This window comes from Dermacentor silvarum, chromosome 5 (genome assembly GCF_013339745.2).
Source record: "Dermacentor silvarum isolate Dsil-2018 chromosome 5, BIME_Dsil_1.4, whole genome shotgun sequence".
Taxonomy (NCBI): Eukaryota; Metazoa; Arthropoda; class Arachnida; order Ixodida; family Ixodidae; genus Dermacentor; species Dermacentor silvarum.
This window is the reverse complement of record NC_051158.1, coordinates 89183953-89210674: the sequence shown is the minus strand read 5'-3', so window position 1 is coordinate 89210674 and position 26722 is coordinate 89183953. Positions and strand designations below refer to the sequence as shown.

At 46.7% G+C, this 26722-nt stretch overlaps 1 protein-coding gene across 1 annotated transcript in view; it reads left to right on the top strand.

Moving 5' to 3' along the window:
- The first annotated feature begins 2537 nt into the window (after positions 1 to 2537).
- Positions 2538 to 26722, top strand: part of LOC119453576 (neurofilament heavy polypeptide-like) — a 512698-nt gene continuing 488513 nt past the window's right edge. The window contains exons 1-3 of the mRNA XM_049667992.1: positions 2538 to 2874; positions 5001 to 5141; positions 7136 to 7276. Coding sequence (XP_049523949.1) covers positions 2805 to 2874; positions 5001 to 5141; positions 7136 to 7276 — 352 coding nt within the window. The 5' untranslated portion in view covers positions 2538 to 2804. The remainder of the gene's footprint in view (positions 2875 to 5000; positions 5142 to 7135; positions 7277 to 26722) is intronic.

Here is a 26722-nt window from a genome sequence, read left to right as displayed (position 1 = left end):
AACAGTGCAAGAAATTATTGTAACATGTGTTCTTAGAAATAGGGTTTAACCGAGGCGATGTTGTTTTTCATAGTATTAGTTTTTTCACCGCCGTGTATACTAGATGGTCGAGTAGTCGTCGCAGTCCATTCGCTAATTAACCTTAACTAACTTTTTAGTCAGTGATTTTACCGCCAACCTTGCAGTAGCACAACAATAGGAGGACGCCGCAGAAGGCTCAAACAATTTAATGGGCTTTAATCACGCATTATGCAACATCGTTCTAGCGTACAAGTAAGCACTGACGAGCAGAGAAAGACCACAGGAACGGCGGACATCAATTGAATTTTATTCACCGAAAACAGGGCTTTATGTAAACAAGGGGGGGGGGGGGGTATGCTGGTGCACCCGATTGCTCAGATATTTCGTTGCACCATGCCACCATCATGAAGGCGTTGCACCATGCCACCATCATTCATGTGCTATCTTCAACATCTCCAGCCCTACCTATCTGACGCGAAACACACTACGGCCGCCCTGATAATTAAATTGTGGTTTTGGCACGTAATACCCCAGAACTAAATTCTGTCTCCTGATGTTTAATTGGGAACTGTACGTCAGAAGATGCTCGGAGAAGCTTGTTTTTCTTTCTTAACTCGTCGATCCGGGTATCATTTACTACTTTGAGTATTAGCGAACAAGGGTTGATAAATGTCTTGTGCGATGTAGCCAAGATAACGCAGAACAACAACAAACACTGTCGTCTCGCAACGAAAAGCAATGACATCCATGCCAATACGGAGATAATGAAGTTTCATTTAGTTGATCATAATAAAAAACTACCGACTTAATGAAAGAAAGCACCACCGATGATGTTTCCGTATGGGCGCTTGACAATGATTGTGTAGTTGATAAGGCGAAGAGGACATCGTTCAAAGATTACAGCTACACCACGTAAAAATGGCCCGAGGTTGATACAAGAAGGCAATAAAGGCTTTCCTTTTTTTGTATACCGCGAGCGCTGCGCTGAATGTTGTTGCCGTGTTTCGCCTTGTTTTATATAGCGCCAAGAGTCCTTAGAAGTAAAAAAGTTGCACTAGTGTTTGCCCGCCATCACCACCCAGCATGCGCTGCATGTTTTCAAACAGGCGCCCTTTGTCTTGGACAGCCAGGGACCGCGGCCCCCTGTGGAACGTCATCGATCCAGCTACTTCGGCACGATTACCGCTGTGGCGGCAGTCGTTTTGTGTTTGCTTCTGGCCTCTCGCTCAAGACGTTGCTCCAGGTGTCTATGCTTACATACTGACTCCAACGTCCGTGGTTGGGTTTCTGCTGCAGGCGCAACGCTTTCTCCCGTCCTTTTGAAGCCAATACTTGAAAAATGTTGTTCGCGTCTCTACTGTGTTTGTCTGCGGGATTACTGTCAGGAGTAATTGCGCCGTTGTGAGTGGATATAGCTGCCCAATTTTCTCTATCTAGAAGGTGAAAAAAATCATTGTAGGTCAGGTATAAGCTTTTTCTTGCATTATTTTGCCATCATTTACACACAAATATTTGCCATCAAACAAGTGCGCGGCACAGTGATCTCGTGAAGAAGCGAAAACAAAGAAACGCAGAGAGAAAGAGAGAGAGACCGACACACGCATGCATGCACGCACGCACGCGCACGCAAGCACTTGCAGTACGAGCTATAAACATTTCTTTTTATTGGGCGAACTTGTGCCCACAAAAGCAAGTAACAGTCAAAGCACAGCGATAGCGGCGAACACGGTCGGCGATCGTCGAAATCTGATCTGCAGGTCAAGCGTGTCGGTTTTTGTACATAAGTCATCAAAGGTTGCGGAATAATCGCTGGTGCCCGCGTGTCTTCCGAAAATATTGCACAATTCGCCTGATGCATACGATCAGGTTACGTAAGTTTCGGTGACAACAGACAACTGATAGAACTATCGATAACATTCGAGTAAGTTCCAGTAATGGAGGTGCGTGTTGCACTGAGCGATAACTTATAGCTATTAGCTGGTGAAATGCAGTCCCCGAGAAGGGGACAAATGAGTGCGAGTGACAATACAACACGAGCGTCGGGCTTGTGGCATGTCAGAAGTCTTGCAGTGGCTAAGGGCACTGCAGAAGTGAACAGAGCAGAAAAATACATCTGAATTGGAAATCATCATACACATCCGCGTATACCATCGCCGATGCCGATGCCCCTCGCCGCTAAACAAGGCCACTCACTCCATGCGTTTGATCTCTGCGTGATGTTATAACAAAATTGCAAGAGCTTACGCATGTACACGTTACGCAGAACCACGCCATCTGTATAACACGCAATCGAACGCTTCGTCTGGCGTCATAAAAAAAAGAAGTTCCATTCCGTGCTTCGCACGAGAGTTGTCTGAACGCCGACGGCTACTGCTAGTCTGGCCCCGCCCACAGCTCTCTATAGGTACTGGCGCCACGTAGTCTCGCCGGTTTTGTAATGCTGGCTCGTGCCAGACGGATTAACGAGCGGCGTAGATGAAAATAAAGATGGCTCCGATAAAAATAAAAGGTTGCATTGAGCACGCACCTTCCTCATTGCGCCTTTCTCATAGTCAAAAGTGACATCAACGTACGACAGCCTTGTTGGCAGCATTCACCTTATCAGCGGTGTGCCCGAGGTGTCTCGTCCCGTAAAAGGTATATATAGGCCAGCGTGTGCGTGCAGGGAGACCACAGAATTGGCGTTGAGTTCCCTTAGACAGGATCGCATTTATCGGACGACAGTCTAACCAGTACCCTTAGTATATACAAGGATTGACAAGGGAGCAGCTCCACGTCCAGACATGAAGTTCTTGGTGTTGGTCGCCGTCTTCGGCTTCATTTGCCTGGCTGTCACCACAGCAAAACATACTGGTGAGTTTTCTGGTTCCGTTTATCCCTGCGTTGACACTCTTTCTTCGTTTTTGTAGGTATTCTCAGACTACTCCTTTTACAGCAAAGCTTAGCTCTCTGGCATAGATGTTTGTTTCAATAAAAGCATGGATGCCCTCCTCGTGCTGAAATTGCAATAGTGGCTTAGTGAACATGTCATCCATAAGCCAACGCATTTAGTTTGATTTGTTCGTAGCAAGGCAGCTCTAAGGACCTTTCTCCGAGTACCCATCGTTTCTGGGCAAAGTCTCAGGAGCTGATGAATGCCTACTATTGAATTTGGAGCCGCACACTTTGGACAGTTAACTGGGGCTTCAATTGTTGAACACCATGTCCAGGTGAAGGTTAAGCGAAGCATAACTGAGAAGTAAGATTGGGAGAGAGGAATGACCGCAAAGATGAAAGCAATCTGTGAGCGAAAGACGTGCTGACTTCCGCTGCACTCTGAAAGCGGTTTACTCTAGATGCCATTAGAGAGAGGGAAAAAAAACATTTATTTGGACCACCGAGGTCGTTGCTCTTGATGCAATTAGAAACTTATAAAAATGCCATAGGTATAAATGTAAAGAGGCCACTTGATGCCGATCATTCCCTCGCCTGCAGTTAGACAGTTTTCCATCGTTCCAAGACTCCGTTAAATTAGTCATTAGGGCAATCGGGATTTTGTTCATTTTTCTTCCATAGCTCTTGATGAAGACGGCATTTTAATACAGTCTTTGTGATGTAGCCTCACCTCTGTATTTTTCTGCAACTTCACTGCTAGAACATACCTAATGCTTCAGGAGCGTTAAAATATATCAGCGTTCATTTCACTTCGGCGCATCACTAATTTTCTTCATTTTTTCTGGCTGAATGTTGTGCCCAAAGGAGTATTTCTTTATTTTACAGAGGGCTTCGTAGAACTACGAACTTTATAATGCCACCATTCCATTTTTGTGCAAATGCAATTTTTAAAACGCCTATGGGAGAAAGTTGTTTCGCCTGTTTAGGTGGATTGTGCAAGAAGCTGGAGTTATGCGTGCATAATAAATCGTGAAGTCTAGGTATCAGTTGTAATGATTCGCTTAGCACGCTTATCGAAATCGTCTTAAGACTAGCACCGATCTTGAGATATCCGTCCCCGAAATCTGATAAAAGGTACATTGCCTTTGGTATTATGATCGCCAGAAATTGGTAGAAGATGGCTTTTGAGAAATGGTCAACTGGAACGCCAATGTATGAGGCAGCACAATTCAACCCTTTCAGACGTCAATTATTTATTAGGTTAAAAGCTTACTTTCACATCATTTCTAGAATTTTCAGAACAATAAAAAAGTGCAGAGCTGCAGCATAGAGAGTGTGCGATTATTCGAAATTTTTAATAGGAGTCCAGTAGTCCGCGATTTTTTACTCGTATTTGTTCGAGAATTGACTATTTGTAATTGTAAAATATTTTTTCAGTGCGCATGTGAGGAATATCAGCGCTTACTGGTGTCTCGAGAAAGATCGATACAAATGAGGACTGTTCCTCATTCGCCTACAGGAGAGCCGCGGTTACTACACAGAGGCCCGATTCCTGAGCGAACGCAAGGGTCACATGACATCAGCCCGATAACGTCCAGTCATTCAACAAGAATGCCTTAGATTTAGGCCGCCTATACGTGCATTTGTTGATTCCATTTAGCCAAAGCCATTTGTTATTTGACCAGTCTCCTCAAACTTCCATCCCCAAAAACGTATGGTCGTGCGATGTTCCGTATCACACTTCTCTCACACTACGGTCACAACGCTGAACTTACATCTGGTGACGTGCTGTTCCCATGTTACGAGGATGTCATTGTCGTGGTGGGCCAGAAATTCGAAAGCTTCTAATTTGCTTACTCAGCTCACGGGATAAGCAGTTGCGAACGAGTTCACCTGCACGCATCACGCGGTTTAAATAATCCTCATTTCTTTTACGAAATGAATGCCACACAAGCGTTATATTTCACTGTCTTCAAAAATGAGGATATATTCTCATTTCTCATTCGTACGAGGTCGATCTTCAATTGGCGTTTGTCGAGACGTGTGGCGATGAGGTATATGCAGACAGATCTATGTACGCCATGAGACGTGTAACCTGTTTACAGTTAAGAGACAAACTCCCGCCGAAGCCGCCGCCAAGACAGCTGCCACCGCAGCAGAAGCAGCACGCAAGACAGCGGCCGACGCCGCAGAAGCAGCCCGCAAGACAGCCGCCAACGCCGCAGAAGCAGCAAGTAAGACCCGTGGTAAGGACGACGTCATGGCTTTTGTCTTCTCTCTCTAGACGGTAGGCAAAACCCGCCGTAATAGCTCAGTGGTTACGGCGTAGCACTGCTGTTACAACCAGGCCGTGGCCACCGCATTTCGATGGGGCGGTGACAAGAAAAAAAAAGACAAAACGCTCGAGCAGTTACATTTCGACATCCGCGCATTTATAAACTAGTAGCAGTACCGATTTCTTACAGAAGTAAATGTTGGCATTAAAAGGAAGAAATAGAACTGAGCAGGTGATGCAATGCGGAGAACCAATAACCGTTGTTCTATTAAGTGTTGCAGAATGGGCGCCAAGAGAGGAAAAACGCATTCGAAGAGTGCGGAGTATTAGGTGAGCCGAGGAAACTACACTCTAAGAAAAATGCCGGGGAAAACGGGAGTAACCGGGCTGTTAGTCCTAAAAACGGTGCTTTCATCCCTCAAAGGACTAACTGCAGGAGTGTGGGTGTCGTGTGTAAATTTTGGGGATTAAGTGGTTAGTCCTGGTCGAAACAGAGCAACGGCAGGACTAACGGCAACAGTTACTCCCCATGCACTTCGCTGTTTTCGTCCGTGTCGTGGAGTGGTGCGCCGAAAACAGTATTGTCTATAAATCGTGAACAATTTGAAGTTCGTGTCTGTCTACTGTCTACTGAACAACATGCAAAGCAGCACTTTGTCTCTTCGCGGGAAAATTGCGTGAAATTTAAAATGTGGAGTGTGTGTGTGTGGGGGGGGGGGGGGGGGGAGGGAACCATGGAAGTCATGTCCAAGCCATAAGTGAACGATACAGAGTAAACGCGCAAGTCATTAATGGACTGCCACATTTCCTTGGTCCACAGTACCTACGTTCCGTCCGTTCCAAGGAGATTACAAACTTGAGTGAAGCGATATGTACCTCAAACGGAGCACGCTAAGCGACAGATAAGTTCGCCTTCTCTGTCGTCTTGCGTGCCCCGTATGCGCTCGCTACACGTACGTACATCGTGTAATTTCTCATCGCTTCATCGGCCAACTTTCTTTTTGCAGTCGCATGGTGGCAAGTACACGCAGCGTTAGACTCTCCCTGCATAGTATACACAAAATGCCGAGTCTCTTGCATTGCCGCACCTGCGTTTCGATGCTTAATCTTGCCTCAGTATCCTGCCTTGTCAAGCTAGCTATCGTGGTGTATTGGGTAAGGTACCTGACTTGTAAGCACGAGGACGTGAGTTCAAATCGTATTTTGGAGCGGTCTTGTTCTTTCTTTTTTCACTTCAATAGTTTTTTTTCTTATCAGCGTATAAATGGCTAATTTCGTTAATTCCATCGTTGCGGAGCATCGGAAAAAATGACCGTTACTCCCTTGAGCATCAGAAAAGAGCAACTGTTAGTCCTTGATGGAGTCACCGCATTGGGAGTAACAGTTCATCCCCTCGCAGTTACTCCCCAAAAGGGCGAATGTTTGTGGCAGGTCAGTTACTCCCCAAAAGGACTAACCTCGATACCTCATTTCGTCCTTTCTTTCTTAGAGTGCAGGAAATTTGCAGCTATATGATGGATTGACCTGACGCAATACAGGGGTGATTGGAAACCGTTAGCAGAGATCTTCGTCCTGCACTGAACAAAAGAATACGCTGATGATGACGATTATGCCACACTCCTCGAAGGCATACATCATCAGCATTTTCACCTAAGAGTAAACCTTTAGAGACCCGCCAATATTTTCGTGTGCAACGTTTAGTCATGTAAGGTTTATCTTTGTGCTGCACCTCTCACACGCAATGCCGGAATGCCGACAGAATTTCATGCAACTGCCACGGCCGCCGGATAAAAAAGGACCTTTTTTATCCAGCGCCCGTGCAACTGCACACGATGAGACGTTGACGCTGTAATGTCACGTGGACGAGGTCGATGTTCAATTGGCGTTTGTCGAGAAGTGTGGCAAGGAGAGATGTATGCATACAGATTTACGTTTTACGCCATGTGACGTGTAACCGGTTTTTAGGTAAGAGACAAACCCCCGCTGAGGCCGCCGCCAAGACAGCAGCCACCGCAGCAGAAGCAGCACGTAAGACAGCGGCCGACGCCGCAGAAGCAGCACGCAAGACAGCCGCCAATGCCGCAGAAGCAGCAAGCAAGACCCGTGGTAAGGACGACGTCATGGCTTTTGTCTGCTCTCTCTAGACGGTAGGCAAAACCCGCCGTAGTAGAGCAGTGGTTACGGCGTTGCGCTGCTGTTACAACCAGGCCGCGGCCACTGCATTTCGATGGGGCGGTGACCAGAAAAAAGAACCAGAAAGCGCTTGAGCAGTTAGATTTCGACTTCCGCGCATCCAACAACTAGTAGCAGCACGGACTCTTACAGAAATGAATGTTGGCTATAAAATGAAGAAATACAACTGTGCAGGTGATGCAATGCGGAGAACCGAGTAACCGTTAGTCAGTGTTGTAACAATTAGTTAAGTGTTGCAGAATGGGTGCCAGCAGAGGAAAAACGCATTCGAAGAGTACAGGGTTTTAGTTGATGCGATGAAATTAGGAAATTTGCATGCATAGGATGGGTTCATCTAAGGCAATGCGGGGGTAACTGGAAATTGCTGGCACAGGTCTTCGTCCTGCACTGGACATAACAATACGCTGATGATGTTGATATTGCTACACTAATCGTAGGCATCCATCAACAATGTCACCTGAAAGCAAACCTTTAGAGGCCCGCTAATATTTTGTGTGCAACCTTCAGCTGATGTTAAAGTCATCATTTATAGCACTTGTATCGGAAGCAGCTTACATCGAATCGTCCGAAACCATTGGCGAGAAAGCCCTTTGCCGGCTGCTATGGCGACCGGCCGCTTTACGAAGGTTCATTGCCTTATCTGAAATACCAATTACGGGATTTGAGAGTTTACCACGCTCTCGTTAGTGTCTAAATAATGTAACCAATATGAGAGGGAAATTTTAATTTGTTTGTAGGCAACACTTAATCGTGATTTTTGGATTAGAACGCGGCATGTGTTGACATCTAAGAAGTAGCTTTCCCGTCGTGTACTTAGTCACATCAAACGCATTAGTTCGGGGCGCATGTGCTTAGCCACTGCTGTCCCTTGAAGGCAGTTTGCTTATTCCTGTTCCTATGGCAAAGACGTTGCACGAAGCCTGCTCTGAGCCTGCAGTGTTTCACTTTGCTGCTACCTGGTGCTGAGCAGCGCAGTGTCACAGCTGCTAAGGCACCCCAGCGAGTTATTTATGTCATGAAATGTTTATGTTTGGGCTACACCTCTCACACGCAATGCCGGAATGCCGACAGAATTTCAGGCAACTGCACACTATGAGACGTTGAGGCTGTAATGTCACGTTGACGAGGTCGATGTTCAATTGACGTTTGTCGAGACGTGTGGCCAGCAGAGGTGTACGCAGACAGATGTAACTTCTACGACATGTGACGTGTAACCTCCTTTCCAGGTAAGAGACAAACACCCGCCCAGGCCGCCGCCAGGACAGCAGCCACCGCAGCAGAAGCAGCACGCAGGACTGCAGCCACCGCAGCAGAAGCAGCACGCAGGACAGCCGCCAACGCCGCAGATGCAGCACGCAGAGGCTAACAGCAGCCTAGCAGCAGCAGCAGCAGCAGCATCAAATGACCAATAAACGGGATGGTCCAGAAAAAAAATTGCTTGAATGTTGAATTGTGTTACTTCTATAAACATACAATTTAAGGAGGATTTAAGAAAAAAGTTGCAAGCAGCAAACTGAGGGGCCTTAGAACATAGTCTGAGGGCACCAGCAGCAAGCAGGCACAGGGACTTATTCAGGACTGACAACACAAACGATGCGATACAGTACAATGTTGGCTGGGTCGTGTGCCAGCAAAAAGAAATGCAATATAAGAAAACACTAGCAACCATAAAAGCCAGGAAATCCATAGCTTACACATGAGCAACAAAAGCACTAAAAATGAAAGAACAAATTCAGTCATGTTCAGATATCGCTGAATAACTTATACAAAAGCGGTACAGGACAAGAAGTGACATTGATGTTGTTCATAAGCGTGTTTAACAGGCGTGGTGAGACGATGATGTAACGTTTCGAAACCATACTTAGTGCGACGGTGTGGCACATGCTAGTGCTCTGGTGACCGTGTGCTGTAGTCTGTTCTGTTTCTAGCTACCTAAGTTAAGGACGTAAAGTATGACAGGTTTTACTTCTCGTCTTTACGATAGGCTAACGACAGCCTGAAGTCTAACACAGACTGCAGCGTGAGTAATTTCCACTTTTTGAAGACAGGTGCATTATGAGCATCTAATCGAACATAACAGATAGTACGAATTGCCTTGCATTAAATCAGCAATACTCGCTTTATGTTGGTAGCAGACGTCGTACTCCACACCAGACAGCAGTAGTGTATGTGCCTCAGGAAGGCAGCATTGTATAAGAGAACTTTGACATTGCGTGGAAGCTGTTTTAAACTGAACATTATTCTAGCGACTTGCGCAATGCTTTCCTGCGAGGAAGTCTATGTGATCAGTCCATCACATATGGCTATCAAAAACACACCTAACGTTTTCTCATACCGGAAAAGCTAATTTCTTGAAGAGCCTATTAAAATCCTATCTCTAAATTCACACATAATTTTTTTTCTTGAAATCAAATAGCTTAATTTTTGTCAATGTTAATTTTTAATCCAGTGTCCTGTGACCATCTATGTGTTTTAGCAAGGACAGAATTTGTAGTTGGAATAAGACTCGCAATATTGTTCGACGGAAAAAGCATAATACTATCAACTGCCTAGATTATATATATTGGTTCACTATGCACAATAACAAGATCATTACATAGAAATCGAAAAAAGCGGTCCGAGTATGCTCCCATGAGGAACTCCTACTTGCATGATCTGGGAGCAGATGCCATCAATTTCAACAAGTTGACTCCACTGCTTCAAATAAGGTTTGACTATCTCTAATGTAATTCCTCGAATACCGTAGTACTCTAGCTTCTTAAAAAATGTTCATGATTAATAGAGTCGAATGTTTCACTGAAGTCTATCAGAATCCCGAGCGCGAGCAGATTTATTTTAAAGCTTCTCATTGTCAATATCTTTTGTTTTAATAAAGAAATCTGGGTTTATCTTCCTCTTCGGAAAGCATACTGACATCCAACAGGTTGTGTTTTTCTAAGAAATCTGAAATACGCCGAAATATTATTTCCTCAGGTTCTGCTGAAAATTTTGGAAGTGTAGAAAAATATTTGTAATTCGGTATATATTCGTTTATTTAGAAAGCCCTCACACGCCTACGAAGAGGCATTGGGTGAGGGGGCGTATGTTACAGTACAATACAATCGTCAAATAGATATCGATGCTACAAGGAATCAGAAATTGACACAAAATGAAGAAATTTGCACATAAAAAACACCTCCTAAAAAAGAAAAAAGACTTGAACAGATAAGCACTGCATAAAACAGCAAGAAGTGAAAAAAAGGTACATTATACGTTACATAGTTAGAAAGGACTTTATACATTCCGTAATACTAAGAAAGAGAAAAAGGTTTTGTACCGAGAGCTACATTGGCCGTATTCTCGCCATTTCGCTGTGGCCGGTGGCCGCACCGCGAGCTGCGCCGTTGCCTAGCACCGCCGCAGCTGGCAGCGCCGCTCGCCGCGCCATCTGGCATGACGTCAGAGGAGGAGCCGGTGAAACCGCGTTGCAACAGAGGAGGAGCCGGCGTTGCATCGTATATATAGAAGGGCCGGCTCGGTAGGATTTGTCGGCAGGTATGAAAAGTGAGTCGGAGAGATTGAAAGAAGCCAGGCTTCGCCGTCGGAACGAAACCAAGAGAAGGCAGCGAGGCGAGGAGACGAAGAACGAGCCGCACGCCTCGAGAAGCGTCGTAAGTACGAAGTGGCTAGGCGAGTTGATTCAGATGAGGATAGCACCCGAAACGTGTTCCAGTCACTGGACGACAACCTCTTATCCTCCCGCCTCACCGACCATCGGGCCGTCTTTGTGTCAATTGAGAAACAAGATGAATACTTTAAAAATAAATGTATTACACTTTAAAAATGTCTAGTCTTTAATGTAACCATTCCTTAACGATAGAGAGAGAAAACATTTATTTGGACCATCGAGGTCGTTGAACTTGAGGACGAGTGGGTGGTGTCCTCATTGCAGGACTCCACTGGCCCTGGCTGCTCGACGTACTTGCTGGACGAGAGCTTCTTGTCCCGCCAGGGTATCGCCGGTCAGCTGTGCCTCCCACCGCTCAAATGACGTGCTACGCGTCTTTAAGCGTTGAGATTTGCCCCCGCACCCCCACGAGATGTGAAAGAGTGTAGGGCGTGTGTCGCCGCACCAGGGGCGGATGCCGCGATATGTTTCGTGGGTATATTTTGCTGTATCTGAGTAGGTTTCGGAATGTGTTTGTTTGGATAAGTCTGAGAACTATTGCCTCTTCAGTGCTGAGCTTTTTGTGAGGGGGAGGATAAAACCAGCGGTAGAGTCGCTGGATTGCGAGTCGGTCGCAGTGACGAGAGGTAACAAGCAAACCTAAAGACTCAGACGTACGAAGCGAAACGATAAAGATGTAACCATAGAGAGAACCAAGCTAAACATTAAATTAACCGTACCTCTACGGTTACTGTATTGCATACACCCAGGCACACCCAGGCATAACTGAGTTACGCACACCCAGGCATAACAGAGTTGCGCCACATCCATTTTTATTACCTTTTTTCAAACAGTCCAAGTACTTTAGCGGTTTTCATTTAGCCAGGAAATACCCCGGATACCAGGCAGATTTTGTAAACGTATACTAAAAGAGGTTCGATAAGGTCTAAGACTTGTTTTACAGGTTTAATATGTATACCATCTATCTCACACGATGTAGCATTGCCCAACTCGGAAAATAAGTCAATTCAGATTCAGTAGTAGAATATAAGAAAATGTTATAGGGCATATGACCTGAGCATAGCGGTCGGCATTTCTATCTACACATATGCCAGCTGCACTGCTAAAATAATTATTAAAACAATTGGGTAGCACTTCATGCGGAATACTAACGCCGTCTTTAACAATCTAAATACTTGTATGTGAGGACGATGCTCCATTTAGCAAAATATTTTTCTTTCCAAGTTTTGCGACTATCATTTTCACAAGACATGAAGTGTCCATATTCATAAAAGGGTCTAGCTTTCCGAAGCTAATTTTTAAATGTGTGCAGATCGCTTATATTGCGCGACTTCACGAAATAATTAAAGAGCATGTTCTTGAACTTTATTTTGCGAAACAGGTCATCTGTATCCATGGCTTCCGAATGTGTAAAGATCGCTTGCGTTTGTTCGCAGAAGAAAGTTTTCTTGCTAACATGCACTGAAAACCCACAGAAGTTTCTCGTATGCTAATTCGGCATACTGCGTGGCATATACATCGCTCCCGATGAATAATTAGATCTGAGTACGAAAATAATCTAGACGATTTAGTGTAATCAGTCGGCTAGGTGAAAGGCGCAGTTCTTTCTTTTTGATGCATCGTTTAAGTGAGAAAAGGAAAAAAGTGGGCATGTGGTCGCTCAAGCTGCAAGAAGGAACGTTGACTCCACTGCTTCATATAAGATTTGGCTATATCTAAAGCAATGGCTCGAATACAGTTTCAAGCAAGTGGACGCGACATGGGTTACACGCCTTGGAACGGAGACAACATTTGAGCATACATGCGACTGAAGCAAGATATAAAACTCCCGCATCAAGCGAGTGTAAGCTAACATATCAATGTTGAATTCGCCACTCCATATGACGTCATACTTATACAGAGAAACATATATAAAGAAGTCATCCAGAAAACCAAAAACGACGGGATATTGAAACCCGGTGGACAATAAAATGCTGCGTAAATCAATCTGCCACACAAAAAGAATGTAACCTCGTAATGATCGGTGACGCACTGACAATTGTTCGATGTAGTCCACATTATTATTGTCGCCAAGAATTAAGCTACAGCAGCACCACGAGAGGTGGTCCTAAATTGATTGAAACATTGATAGTCAGGCAGATGCCAAATAAGATAACTATTTTTGCACCATGACTCACATGACATAATGTAGTCAAAGTGAAAATTATGGCTGCTAAAGAACACATCTAGCTCATTATCTTACCTTGCAGCAGACTGACAGTTTAAATGAATGCATTTAGGGGATAGACTGTGTTCCGAACCGATGCAATTATGAAACTCTTTAGGAGGTACCCAATCTGCACAAAACATGGTGAAATGATGACATGCAGGTTGACCCATCATTTCAGACGGTTAAGCTCAGCTGCGTTCTTTACCACATGAGCAGTATTACCTTCTTCCTGATAAATATCTTTCCATGACGATTCCCGACCAAACGAAAATTATTTGCTTTCGCCCATTTCTTAGTATTCTTCAGCAGAACCCTGGTATACGTTGTCAAGTTCTCAATAGGGTCAGATCGAACAGTCGGAAACAGTTTTCCTTTTACAGCGAAGCTTTTAAGGGCTAGTTCCCCCAGGAACGTATTCGTGTGTAAAATAAAACTATCATTATCAGCATTGGCTCGAGCGTGGTCGTCATCATCCGCAGCTGGCTCGTTGACTGCCCCTCGGTTTGGGCGCGTGCTGTTGGACGCCGTGCCGAGCACGCTCTCGTGGCCTTGCTCCCGCGTTCGTCGTCGTCGTCTGCTTCCAAAGCTGGCTGCGTTGCCGATAATAATTCAAGCGTAGAATTTCACTTCTCCTCTGTCGTCGTAATGAGGAGCCCGCGTTTACGGGGGGTATGAGCCATTCATGACCAACTGACGACGTGTCCTAACACGTTTGAGCAACGCCGCCGGAAAGGATTTGGAAAGGATTCGTATTCGACGTACCGATTCTAGCGTGAGGGCTTCCGAAGCCCAATCGAAACGTCAGCTAAGAGCCGCGGAGCCCGAGTTGAGTGAGCGCGATGTTGAGTCCAAACGTCAGCGTCGTCTTGCCCCCTGGAAAGCCAAAAACGGTCATGCACGCCGCGGCAACGCTAGCACCAACTTCCTCGGTGTGACGGCCCGGTTTCAACGCGAATTTCTCAACAGGAAAGTTTCTGATAGACATGTTGGGTTGGGTGATGCCCAATGATAGGGTGCCTACATGCAACGCCGTTTTATATGGGTGCCTACATGCAACGCCGTTTTAGGGTGGTGACAGCCTTTGTAAGGGTACTTGCCGCCGCCAGCTAAATTGGCGGGTTAATTGTAGGGACAAAAATGGCGAAAGATCAGCCGACAGACCACACTTCCCGCAACCCTTGGTGACGTGAAATTAATTAACTTCATTTAATAAACTTTGGCCTCAGCAGCCAGAGACAAACGGCGCGTCTAGCGCCTTGCACGGCACGTCTACGTTTTAGTTAAACAGATTAGTAAGGACAGTCTTTAGTACAGCACATTTCGAAAAGCACCCTTTATATATTATGTACAACTGAAAGGCAACGACAATGCTTAATGCAGTTCACATTCTTGGCGTGAGATAATCCTACCACTAGCACGCCATCGTGCCTTATAACTTCTTGCTCTATATGTGTCACACGACATGCAATATAAAAGTAAGTTTGATGTGTTCAAATAAAAGGAAAAGGCAACTAGTATATTAAAGATGTATGCAGGTTTCTTGTGCACACTGGCGGAAAACTAAATTAAAGAAATTTGATAGATCACGTGCCAACATGAGTACATCAGAGCGTGACAAAAAAAGGCAGAAAGACTGGGGACCCAAATTTGGCGGTAAATAGCAGTCAAAATTTTGGTGTTGTCACCGCCCTAAAACGGCGTTGCATGTAAAACGGCGTTGCATGTAGGCTCCCTACCCAACGACGATACGCCCATTCTAATCCGGGGGCGGCAATATACACTACAGCAGACCCACCATAGTCACTGCTTCGCTGGCTTGTATCTTCACTGTAGTGGAAGGGCTCTGAATTTTTCTAACCACATATCTCGTGCCATATGGTTCGTTCTTCTTCTTTCTCAGGTTTAATTTACGCGTCCAAACCAGTTCTGATTATCAGGCACGCCGTAGTGGAGGGCTCCGGATTAATTTTGACTACCTGGAGGTCTTTAACATGCAGTAGAACGCAAGCAGAGGGTGTTTTTGCAATTCGCCTCCATCGAAATGCGGCCACCGCGGCCGGAATTCCATGTCGCGATCTCGTGCTGAGCAGCGCAACGCCTTAGCTGACGGAGCCACTGCGGCGGGTACCATCTGGTTCGTAAAACGTATGACGATGCCAGGAACTTTGTCCACTCTGGCTTTCAGATTCTGGATTGCAGACGTCGATTACTCATTCAGCATGTCTAGACTGAACTTGGATGTGATAGCATTCATTTCGGAGAGCTGGCATTCATCTTGAACATGCTTGAGGGCATGAACCTCAAGGTTCAACTATCTGTTCTGATACTCGAGTTCACTTGCAGAAGACGGAATGCGCTGCAGTTCGACGACAGAAACGCTTGTTTTTTTTTTTGAGCTGTGAAATCTTGGCGGTAAGACATTTATTATCGCCAACATGCCTGGCCACATCATCAAGGCCGATGTCGTATTTGTCATGCATGAGCTTGACCGATGCTTCCGGGTCGCGAATCATCTTTTTCAGAGTTAGCAGCTCGTCAAGTTTTCTATTCATCTCGAGAAACAGTGCAGCGACAGGAGTTTCATCAGCACCCTTGAAACATGGCGCATTTGGCTCAGCCTTTCGGCACAGTGTGCATTTCCAAGATCTGTTGTAGTCTTCGCCCATCGACTTAGTTTTCTCCGACACTCCAGAGCAAGAGCCCAAATGGTTAAGGCATAAATATTCACATTGCATCATGTGCCGAGAATCAGATAAAATGTGTTCCATGCATTTCACACAGGTTGTCATGTCCAGCATTTCGGGATATCAGGGTTTGGTTCGCGTGAGGGCCACCACGTGCCCGTATTGATCTTAAACTTTTCAAACTTCGAGTGGTGACGTAGAGATGATGTCCATGAAACAAAAATAAAAGAAATGAATGCTATCTCGGAGCGCTCAATTTCTCCGCAAGGCTTGAGCCGCCGGTGTCATCAGTGTTCTTGATAAATAGTAGCCGTTCGTAGAAATGACTAAGAGTAGAAATGACTTGTCATCCTAAGAGCGTTTAAACGCGACTTCGACTAAATTCATGAATGATTGATTCCGGGCTTTGCAGAGGCTTCCTGAAAGGCGGCCACGTTCTTTTTTTTTTATTTTTTAATGGTACGGAGTCCTAGGGCTAGGATACTCGTCGGAAGCACTCCGCGGCAGCCTTTCTTCAGTCGTAACACATTCTTGGCGTCCGAACGTCGCACAGCGCCTGCGAGACACGCAATCGTGGACGGCTTTGGATTTTGACCTATTGGTTCCGTTAAGGGGCCCTGTATTAGTTCCTGCAATTGTCTATTCAGTTTCCTACAGACATAAAAGAATATGTTTTTTTTTCAGCCTGTTCAATGTTTGCGTCCTCCACAGCTGTATTGTGAAGGTGGTTCCTTTTTACTGCACTGTACTATTGTTCTCTGAACTTGTTTTTGAATTCTATTCGTTTATCAAAGTTATATTATTCCTATCATTGCCGTACGTATTGTACACAGAATACTCGGGCACCCTCAAATGTATTGCATTCACTTCTTGCCTGAGCACGCCCGCATTGAGATGCAAATAAACATAACTTGAACTGATTTTTTTTCCGAAATAAAGGTTGTATAAACGCTGACGTCATCCTGAACAAGATGGACATGGGCCGTAGCATTCAATCATTTAGTGCCTCTATTTGCATGCCTTTTTTTTCGGGCTGTGAACATGTACCTCAGAAATGTCCCCTTGATGTATCTGATGTGCCAATTGTTATTCTCGAGCACACCATATAAACCATCATCACGCAACTCCATGATGCCCTGGGGGGAAGCCATCATGGCGTGCCTAGAACACTATACGGGCACAGCCCGGGCCAGCCCTGGCCCGTGATACCAAACCCGGGCCAGGCGCGGGACCCCTCCGCTGGTACATTTTCTTTCTGGGGTTTTACGTGCCAAAATCAGTTCTGATTATGAGGCGCGCCGTAGTGGAGGGCTCCGGATCAATTTTGACCACCTGGGGTTCTTTAACGTGCACTACAACACCCGCACACGGGCGGTTTTGCATTTCGCCTCCATCGAAATGCGGCCGCCGGCAGCCGGGATTCGATCCCGCAACCTCGTGTCCTGCTGCGCAACGCCTTAGCTAACTGAGCCACTGCAGCGGGTGTCCGCTGGTAAAGGGTAGCCAACTGGAGATAATCTCTGGTTAATCTCCCTGTCTCTCCTTTACCTTCCCCTCTCTTTCTCTCTCTTTTAGTCAGGGCCCGCGTGTGCATGACCAGGCCAGGCCTGTAAGTATATATATATATATATATATATATATATATATATATATATATATATATATATATATATATATTTACTTTCAGATTGCACCGTACGTGTTAGCCCCACCTTCTCGAGGTCTAATTAGCTGCAGTCTACAAGCAATGAAAGACCCAAATCTTTCTTCCATGGGAACGTCAGTGATCTGGCCCATTGGCGCTGCTGTTATTTTTCCGCTAGTGTGCATGTATTTACCTTGATCATACGATTGGGTTCTATGAGGTCATTTGACATGCGCCTACATAATATAAGACCGTGGCAGACGAACCTGTCAAGCGCTTTTTATTCCAAAAAGGAAACGCCCCAGCTCATGCGCGAAGAAGTAGAAGAACAGGGAAATTGATGATGGCTATGTACAAATGAAAACAACGAAGTACGTTAATAGTGCTTACACTAAATTCCCCCCGTCATGGAAGCGGCCAGCCTGGCCGCTGATTAGAGATTATCTAAACGGGGAGTGAAGGGCTTCATCCGCGAGACGTTAGAAATTTTGGCATTCCAGCGGCGCTGGTCAGTGACGTAGTGTACTGGGCAGGAGCGTAGGCAGAAATTTTTTTCGGGGGGGGTTCACCGGCCCGACCGGGGGGGGGGGGGGGGGGGGGGGGGGCAAGCGTCTGCTTTTCTCTACGTGGCGTGCTCGATAGTAAATATCGTAGTTTAAGCAGACTCTATACATGTATGTCAAAGACATGGGACCCCCCCCCCCCCCCTCGCGTGTGCTTGTGAAGAAAATAAGTAAAAAGTAAAGTAAGTTCAGTAAAATACAGTAAGTACGACAGGTACAGTGGGCGTTAGGAGCAACGGTCTCGCATCACGCCACTGAATGGGTCAGTCTTCGAAAACGCATCATTGAGACGACCCGCCCGATCGGAGAAGACATCATTAATTGTTAATCTTCGTTAAGCGTAGATGGCGTCGTCCTCGTCGGGGCGAAGTGCGTTTCACAAGTCAAGGCCGGCTATACACGTCAAAATGCATGCGTGACCAGGCTATACCTACTCCCATAACAATAGCTTGTTCGCTGTGTCATTGCGCTAGAAATCTTAAGTACGCGCAAAAACGCGTAAGGCTTTTTTTTTTTTCGAAGCTTTCGTCGCCCTGCTCCCTCATACGAGAGGGTTGCATTTCGCGGCCGCTGTGTCTTCCGCTGTGTGCGAGCGTGCAGCCGTCATTTGCCTTTACGTCAACAGATTCAGAATGTGTACAGAATATTTCGCCGCACAGCATAGATATATGGCATGTGCACGCATTTTAAGTAGTGCGTGCTAGAGACACTGCACTTAGTGCCTAGTCCGATTATTTAAGCCGATTATTTTACGTTGGCCTGCCCGCCCGAGCACGACCAAAAAAATTATGGGGAACCTGGGCCCGGCCCGGGCCCGGAAATTTTCTACGTTACCCGCCCTGGTCCGGCCCGCCACCCCTTTACCTTAGGCCCGAGCCCGGCCCCAGCCCGGCTCGAACCCGGCCCGAGACCGAAAAAGACATGTTTTTCAGAATCGAGACGCGCGAGGATAACTCGCTGCACGTTACATGCACACCACCAGAAAGCCCGAGCCCGGCCTGGGCCCGCGTCAAAAAGCACATGCAGTGCCCGAGCCCGGCACAAGCCCGTGAAAAAACTGCTCTACCCGGCAAGTTCCGGGCTTTCGGGTAAGCCCGAGCCCGTGCAGTGCTCTAGTGCGTGCATCTCATTTCTGCTTCACTTACGCCGGTGCAAACAGGAAGCGGCCTCGTACCTCACAGAATCTCGACTGTTTGGTGTACTAGTGATGCAGGAATGAACTCCGGTCTTGTTCAGTGCATAGTGCACATAATCAATTTCTCAGGAGGCGTGAACTCCGACGAGAACTGTCAGCACCTGCAACAAGAGTTTACTTACGCTGTACTGCGCACAACAGTAATCCATGCCTGTCGGCTGTCTGTTTCGTGCATTCTGTTGCGAGTCGGTGGAATTTCACTGCTGGCATCAACCCTTTCGTGTGTACATTGCTGGTTTGGGATTCCACAACACAATAGCAACTACCAGCCTTGCGTAAATGCTGGTTTGGGATTCAACACAACAGTAACTACCAGCCTTCCGTAGGGGCGCAATCGCAAACAAGAGACGTTTCGCGCGCAGACAGCCTACGTTCACACTAGGGAAGCGGCAAGTGGGCGGAAAGGCCAAAGCGGCCGGAAAATTTTTTCCGCGCCTGTCCAAGTTGTTCACATTTGTTTTGCTACCGCCGCTGCCGCTTTCGTCCACATCCATCTAGTCTGCGTACGTTTGTCGGCGAGGAGGCGCTCATTATCGCATTATTTCGAGCGGTATGCTCAGTAATTGACCCACCCGTCATCAAAAGTAATCATTTTGCGCAACTTCGCGTGTCATCTGCGACCTTCGGCAAATTCCTCGTTGGCGTTCCGTGATTCTCCTCACACGGGCGCGGTAGCGCTGAGTCACAGGTTAGTGCCTAGGCGTGATTATATTTTTTTAATACATTTTATTTACAAGTTGTAATAACATTTCATCATTTCGTATTATTGTCGGCGCCTCCAGGACACCAAAGCGGCAACGGGAACACCAAAGCTAAAACCCTGGCTGGCCCTTGTCTCGGGGCTCGCCAAAGCCTGCGCGTCCTACGTGAGACCTACGCTCCCAATCTATCGTCGCGGCGAGAAAAGCACCCTGCGACTTCTGCAATATACCGTGCACGTGCGAGGAGAATTATGGAGCGCCAACGAGGAATCTGCCTAACTATTGTCTGCCTTGGAAGTGGAAGAAGAAATGGCTTTTATACTTCTACCTACTTGTTTTCTAGAAATGGACAATGAATAAACGGAAGACGTGAACACCTCGGAAACGGTGGTGGTGGGTTCGCCTGGCCTTGCAAAAGCGCCAGAAGTTGGGTCACGCCAAGGCTTCGTTGCCGCACCTCCGGTCGCGCGATATTGAATACTATCGCGAGTATTGCTAATAGTACGTTTTAGTACCACTCTTGTCGTAGAGCAAGGGGTGGTTCTCTATCGCGTCGATGAGCATTGCAGCCTGCACTTTTGGTGCCATGTTCAATTAAATTACGACCGGTTGTTTACATGTAGTGTAGCTTCCGGTCGAGCAGAACGACTTGCCGCCGCGTTTCCGCTTCGCCATAGCGAAAAAATCGGTCCGAGACCGATTTGGCTCGCCGCTTGTTTTTCTGCCTGTTTTGCCGCCTAGGCGGGTGGATTTTTCAAGATTTTGCCGCTTCCGACAGCTCCGAGACCAAGTGTGAACGTAGCCTAAGATCCTGCGCCAGCACGGCCTAACCGGCACCTGAAGGGAATCGGCGGAAATGTATACCGGGAATTTCGACCACCTGGGGTCTTTAACGTGCACCTAAATCTAAGTAAACGGGCCTCGAGCATTTTCGCCTTCATCTAAAATGCGGCTGCCGCATTTTTTGCTTCAGAATGCGGCCGCCACATTCTCGCCCAAAACCTCAGAGAGTGTCGATCAAAGCCTCGACAAACACCGTGACAGTTTTTTTCCATATGCAGAAATGAGTCGCTGTAAATTACCAACCCAAACAGAAGCGCCCAGGAATGAAATTGTGATAGTAGCACCGGTTCCTTGAATTATGTGAGTGCGAAGCGACGAGAACAAAGGGTGGGTAAGTGGGGCGGGGGGGGGGGGGGTTCGCGGGAAAAATTTCGGGGGGGGGGGGGTTTGAACCCCCCCAACCCCCCCCCCCCCCCCTGGCTACGCCACTGGTACTGGGCGTACGCGATAGTTCACTGCAGATGTTTGCTGCACAACGGTGTATGGGCCATTGTAGCGTTGAAGTAACTTCTCACGGAGGCCTGGAGTTGGGACTGGAGTCCAAAGCAGAACTTTGACTCGAGAGGTGAAAACGGAGGTCACGTCGTTTGTTGTCGCAGCGACGTTTGCGCTCAGCTTGGGTAGCTTCCGTGCTTTGCTGGGCGATTGGACGGCAATGTGCAACTCGGGCAGCAAAATCTCCTGGAAGGGGTAGAAGTAATAAAAAAATATGTTTGTTACGCCGACCATAGCAGTCGTGAGCGAGTAGTCAGGCCTGTTTTCAGTGGCTACCGAGCCACTTTGGTACAACAGGCAAGAGGCAATTCGCTGATAATTTACTCCAGTGCACGCGTTAGGTACGGTAACTCCCACTACATTTACCTTGTGTAGTAACCGGCTTCGACAGGCAGCAGCACAACGAGACGCTAGCTGGTGGTGGAACAACATTTATTGAAGGCACCGCTGCAATATATATATATTGCAGTGGTGAAATAGTTTAGGAAATGGAACGCAGCCGATAACTCGGCGCAGGAGCCGGGGGGTGGAAAGGTTTACACGAACGAGAGGGTGCAAAAAGCGTGCGCGCGCACAGCTGGCTTAGCTGATGCGCAGCAACGTCAACACAGACAATATAACATTCCTTCGCACTCAATTTAGAACCGCGGTATCGGCTTCCGAGTTCTGTCGATCGCCGTATTGGAGTCTGTGCAGGGTCAGTCGTTTCCGTGGTCGCGTCGACGTCAGGAACTTGCTGCGTCGGTGGAGTTGGTTCGCCAATGTGGCCCGTCGGTGGCTGTTCAGCCGCGGTCGTTTCCACGTCTACCGCGCGATGCTCTGGTGCTGCCGGGACCGTGCTTGTCACGCGAGTCGAAGAGGCAGTGCCAGTTGTGTCAAGTAGCCCGCCCAACTGTTCGCTTCCAATGGTATCATAACCATTCCCTCCAGTGGTACCTTCATGACGGTGGCGGACTTGGTCGACATGGCGCCGCACTACTCCGGCTGGAGTTTCCACCTTTACCATCCTGGCTCCAGACGTAGACTGCACGTGCTCTGGCGCCCACTTTGGGCCGCTGCCATAATGCCGCACATACACTCTGCTGCCTGGCGAGACAGCCCAGTCATCCGTACCTGTTGCCGAACCTGTGGCCCTGGGCGGCAAACACGTGTCCAGGAGCAACTCCGCAGGAGACTTTCCTTCCCTTTGGGGGGGGGGGGGGGGGGTTCTCCTGTAATTGAACAACAGTCGCGTGAGGTTATCTTCCAGCGCCCCTTGTGTCATCTTGCGCCACCCATCCTTATCGGTTCGAACTGCTCTTTCGGCAGCTCCGTTTGACCACGGATGGAATGGCACTGTGCGCAGATGCAGAATATTATTCCTTGTTACGAACGTGGCGAACTCCTGACTTGGGAATTGAGTGCCATTATCAGACACGATTGTGCGCGGTACTCCGAACCGACAAAACATCCGTCATCCGCTACTGCTGCTAACATGCTAAAGTTTCGGGGAGGTTTCTCGTGGGAGCTGGAAAGTGAACGTTCTGTTGCGTGCAATGTCCTATTTCATGACGGCTCTCACCGCCCTACTTTCTCCGTATTGAGGACTGACGTGCGATAACATACGAGCTGCAACCTAAAATGGCTCAGATTTGCCCTTTTAGTCATTTCTGCCATTTAGCAGCTATTTCAGTCGTTCGAAAGTTTTCTATATTAGCCTTCATCCGCGGAAAACGCGACGGATAATCTTGAGCTTATCCCTGAGAAAGCTTTTGTGCACCAACTGCGTCACACGTAACTGCAAGCTTAAGTGGTCACTAGTCGTATGAAGATTAGCAACTTTGTTAATAAGGGACGGCCGAGCGCGTGAATCACACCTTTCTAGAGAACAAATAGGCATCTCTATTCCGGCACACACACACATTGATCGCAAAAGACAGAAAAAAGAAAGGAAAAAAACACGAAAAATAATTGCGGCAAAAAAAAAATAACTGGCGGTGGATCACATGGGTATCTGACGCAAACGAACGCTGCTCTGTCTTGAAGCCCCCTAAATTCTAAAAGCGATGCGGAAGGAACCGCGACAGTTCTAAGAAACCTCTATGCAGCCTAGCCCTCTCTCGTTGCAGAACTGTGCTTCGAACGCTACTTATCGCATCCTCGAAGCACAACAGAATTGAGCAAATGACAAAGATGCGCTCTGAGACAATACTGGTGTTTAAAGAAGAGAGCTTGTAAGTATTACTAGTTGGACGCCAGTTAGAAAAGAACGCCACATTGTTTAAAAGCTGACACGAGGGCTGCCGGCAGTGCCGCCGCCTACGAATGCCTACAGCAAGCTCTCCAGCCTGAAAGCAGCGACAGCAAAACGAATTTGCGCTGGCTTGCTGTCTCATTTCTACGTAGAAAAAAAAGTTACCCCGGAACCATCAAAACGGCCACGAGTTGGCGGAAACTCTGCTGCTGTTCACCTTTCTCTCCGTCTCATGCGAGCGGGCAACGAACCACGGACGCCATGCTAGACGCTGCCGACAACTTTCGCCTATATAGAAAAACAGACTCAGGCTTTTAGAAAAAAAATAAGAAAACGGCATGTATGAAAGCCAACTTTGAAAAAGAAAGCAAATTGACAGGCTCGTGAAAACATCGAGGCATGTTCTGCGTGAGCAACTAACTTTTTTAGTTTTACCTCAAGCACGTACTCTGAGCAAACCCTTTGCCACTTCCATCTTTCTCCCAAAGCATTTTACGCAGTACCTCAGCAATTACACCCCTCCAATTACGTCTTGCTATCTTGTTCACAAACTACCAACCCAAACTCTCATTTGAAACAACCATTGGAGCAAGCCTTTACCACGCATGAGTTCTGTGCTAAGCCTTCGATACACGCTCGTCTCATCCACAGCAGCACGATGGGGTTTGATTTTCACAGCATAAGCAACTTGATGTGAATGACCCGCTTTACCTTCATCGGGTCCCATTGTGCATCATAAGCACATTCGTGGCCGAATAATACTGCTGTTTAAAGAAAGGAGCTTGTAAGTATTACTAGTTGGACGCCAGTTGGAAAAGAACGCCACATTGTTTAAAAGCTGACACGAGGGCTGCCGGCAGCGCCGCCGCATACGAATGCCTACAGCAAGCTCTCCACAGCATGCTATCTTCCTTGCACCCAGCAAGGAAGCTGAGGAGTAGCAGGCTAGAGACACGGTCTCCAGGCCGACTTCTCCTCCCTTCTCATCATTAAAATCTACTCTCTCTCTCCTTGCGCCCATTTCTTGCGCGACAATAGTGCCAGTACATGCGAACACCTCAGAGCTCAACGAACTCAACTACTCACGTAAACAGCGCCCAGGTTTCATACTTCATAAAGGCTCGGCGCAGTGAAAGAAGAACGTCACAGTGGTAGGTAGGGTACAGTGCAATGACCATAGGTTAGTGAGGTCTATATGATTTCTCTCAATGTGAAGAGCGGAAGAATAAAATTACTCAAGAAGAAACAGGCCAACCTAGACGCAGTAAGGGTAACAGCAATTCAGGCTGGTGCTCGCAAACAAATATGCATCTTTAGAACAGGAAGATGAAGACAACATATATAGGTAATGAATGAAACCGTAACTAGGCTGATCTCATAAGCAGCAATTGACATGGGAGGTAAGGCACCAAGGCAACCAGTATGTAATCTCTCCCAAGTAACAAAGGACCTATTAAAGAAAGGGCAAAACATGAACTCGCGAGATCAGATAGATCGCGAGATCAAACTCGCGAGGTCAGATAGAATTCGCTGCATTGTCGAAACTGATGGACAAGAAGAAAGTAAGGGATATTTGAAATTATAACGTGGAAAAGATTGAGGCAGCCGTAAAATATGGATGCAGCACGAAATCAGTGAGAAGAAAACTTGGCATATGACAAGGCAAAATGTATGCACTGAAAAATAAGCAGAATATATCATCACCAGTTTCGATGACATAGTAAAAGCAGCGGAATAATTCCATACTGACCTGTACGATTCTCCGAGCAGCCAAGCTACTTTGATTCGAAGTAGTGAGGAACAGGACACAGAAGCTCCTTCTATAACTAGCGATGAAGTTAGAAGTGCCTGGAAAGACATGACCAGGGGAAAAGCTGCTGGAGAAGATGGTATAACAGAGGATTTAATCAAGGATAGAGGAGATATCGTATTTGAAAAGCTCCCGGCCCTTTATACGCAATGCCTCACGACTTCAAGTGTACCAGAAAGCTGGAAGAACGCCAACAATATACTGATCCTTAAAAATGGAGACGTTAAAGAATTGAAGAATTATAGACCCATCAGCTTGCTCTCAGTATTGTATAAAATATTCACCAAGGTAATTTAAAATAGAATCAGGGCAACACTTGACTTCAGTCAACCAAGAGAACAGGCTGGCTTCAGAAAGATATATTCTACGATGGATCATATCCATGTCATCAAACAGGTAATAGAGAAATCTGCGGAGTACAATCAAACCTCTCTATAGGGTTTTCATAGATTATTAAAAAGATTTGATTCAGTAGAGATACCAGCAGTCATCGAGGCATTGCGTAATCAAGGAGTACAGGAGGCATACGTGAATATCTTGGGAAATATCTACAAAGATTGCACAGCAACTATGGTTCTTCACAAGAAAAGTAGAAAGATAACCATCAAGAAAGGGGTCAGGCACGGAGACACAATTTCTCAAATGCTATTCACTGCATTCTTAGAAGAAGTATTCGAGCTCTTAGGCCCGTATTTACAAACGGAACTAAAGTAGGGCGTCACTAAGTGCGGGGAAAGTAGAAGGGTTAGTAAAGTTTTAGGAGAGCACTTCAAAAACGACACTTTTGTATCACTTGAGAAAATAACACTTTTCGAGTCTAGTATGTCGTCTGATGTCGAGGGTATGTAAATAATTTACGTGTAGGATCGGTTCAATCGCAAAAAAAAAATTGCAGCAGATTGCTGTGGATATAAATGTTACAGTGCTTGCACGCGCATTCTGCTGAGTAAAATACAAAGAACTATTTGGTTTAAGTGCTTTACTCAAACTCGTCTGGCCGCAACTTCACATTGGTTCTCACAGCCACTGCGGTTGTGTGTCGCCGTCCCGACTTTTTTTTTTTTTGCTGAAAACGTGCGGTGTTTGTGCGTAGAGTGTGTATGTGTGTGTGTGTGTGTGTTTTCAACCCGCGCGGGCGATGGAAAAAAAATGTGGTTGATCCCTCTTATATAGGAATCGGTATAGAACACGAAAGTGAAACGTGTCTTCACAGAAGTAGTGTAATGTTTATTGCACATTGATATATAATGTCTATTGGTGTTTTGTGGCTAAAGCGCCCTTAGGCGTTGATGCACCCACGCTGACGCCTGGTGG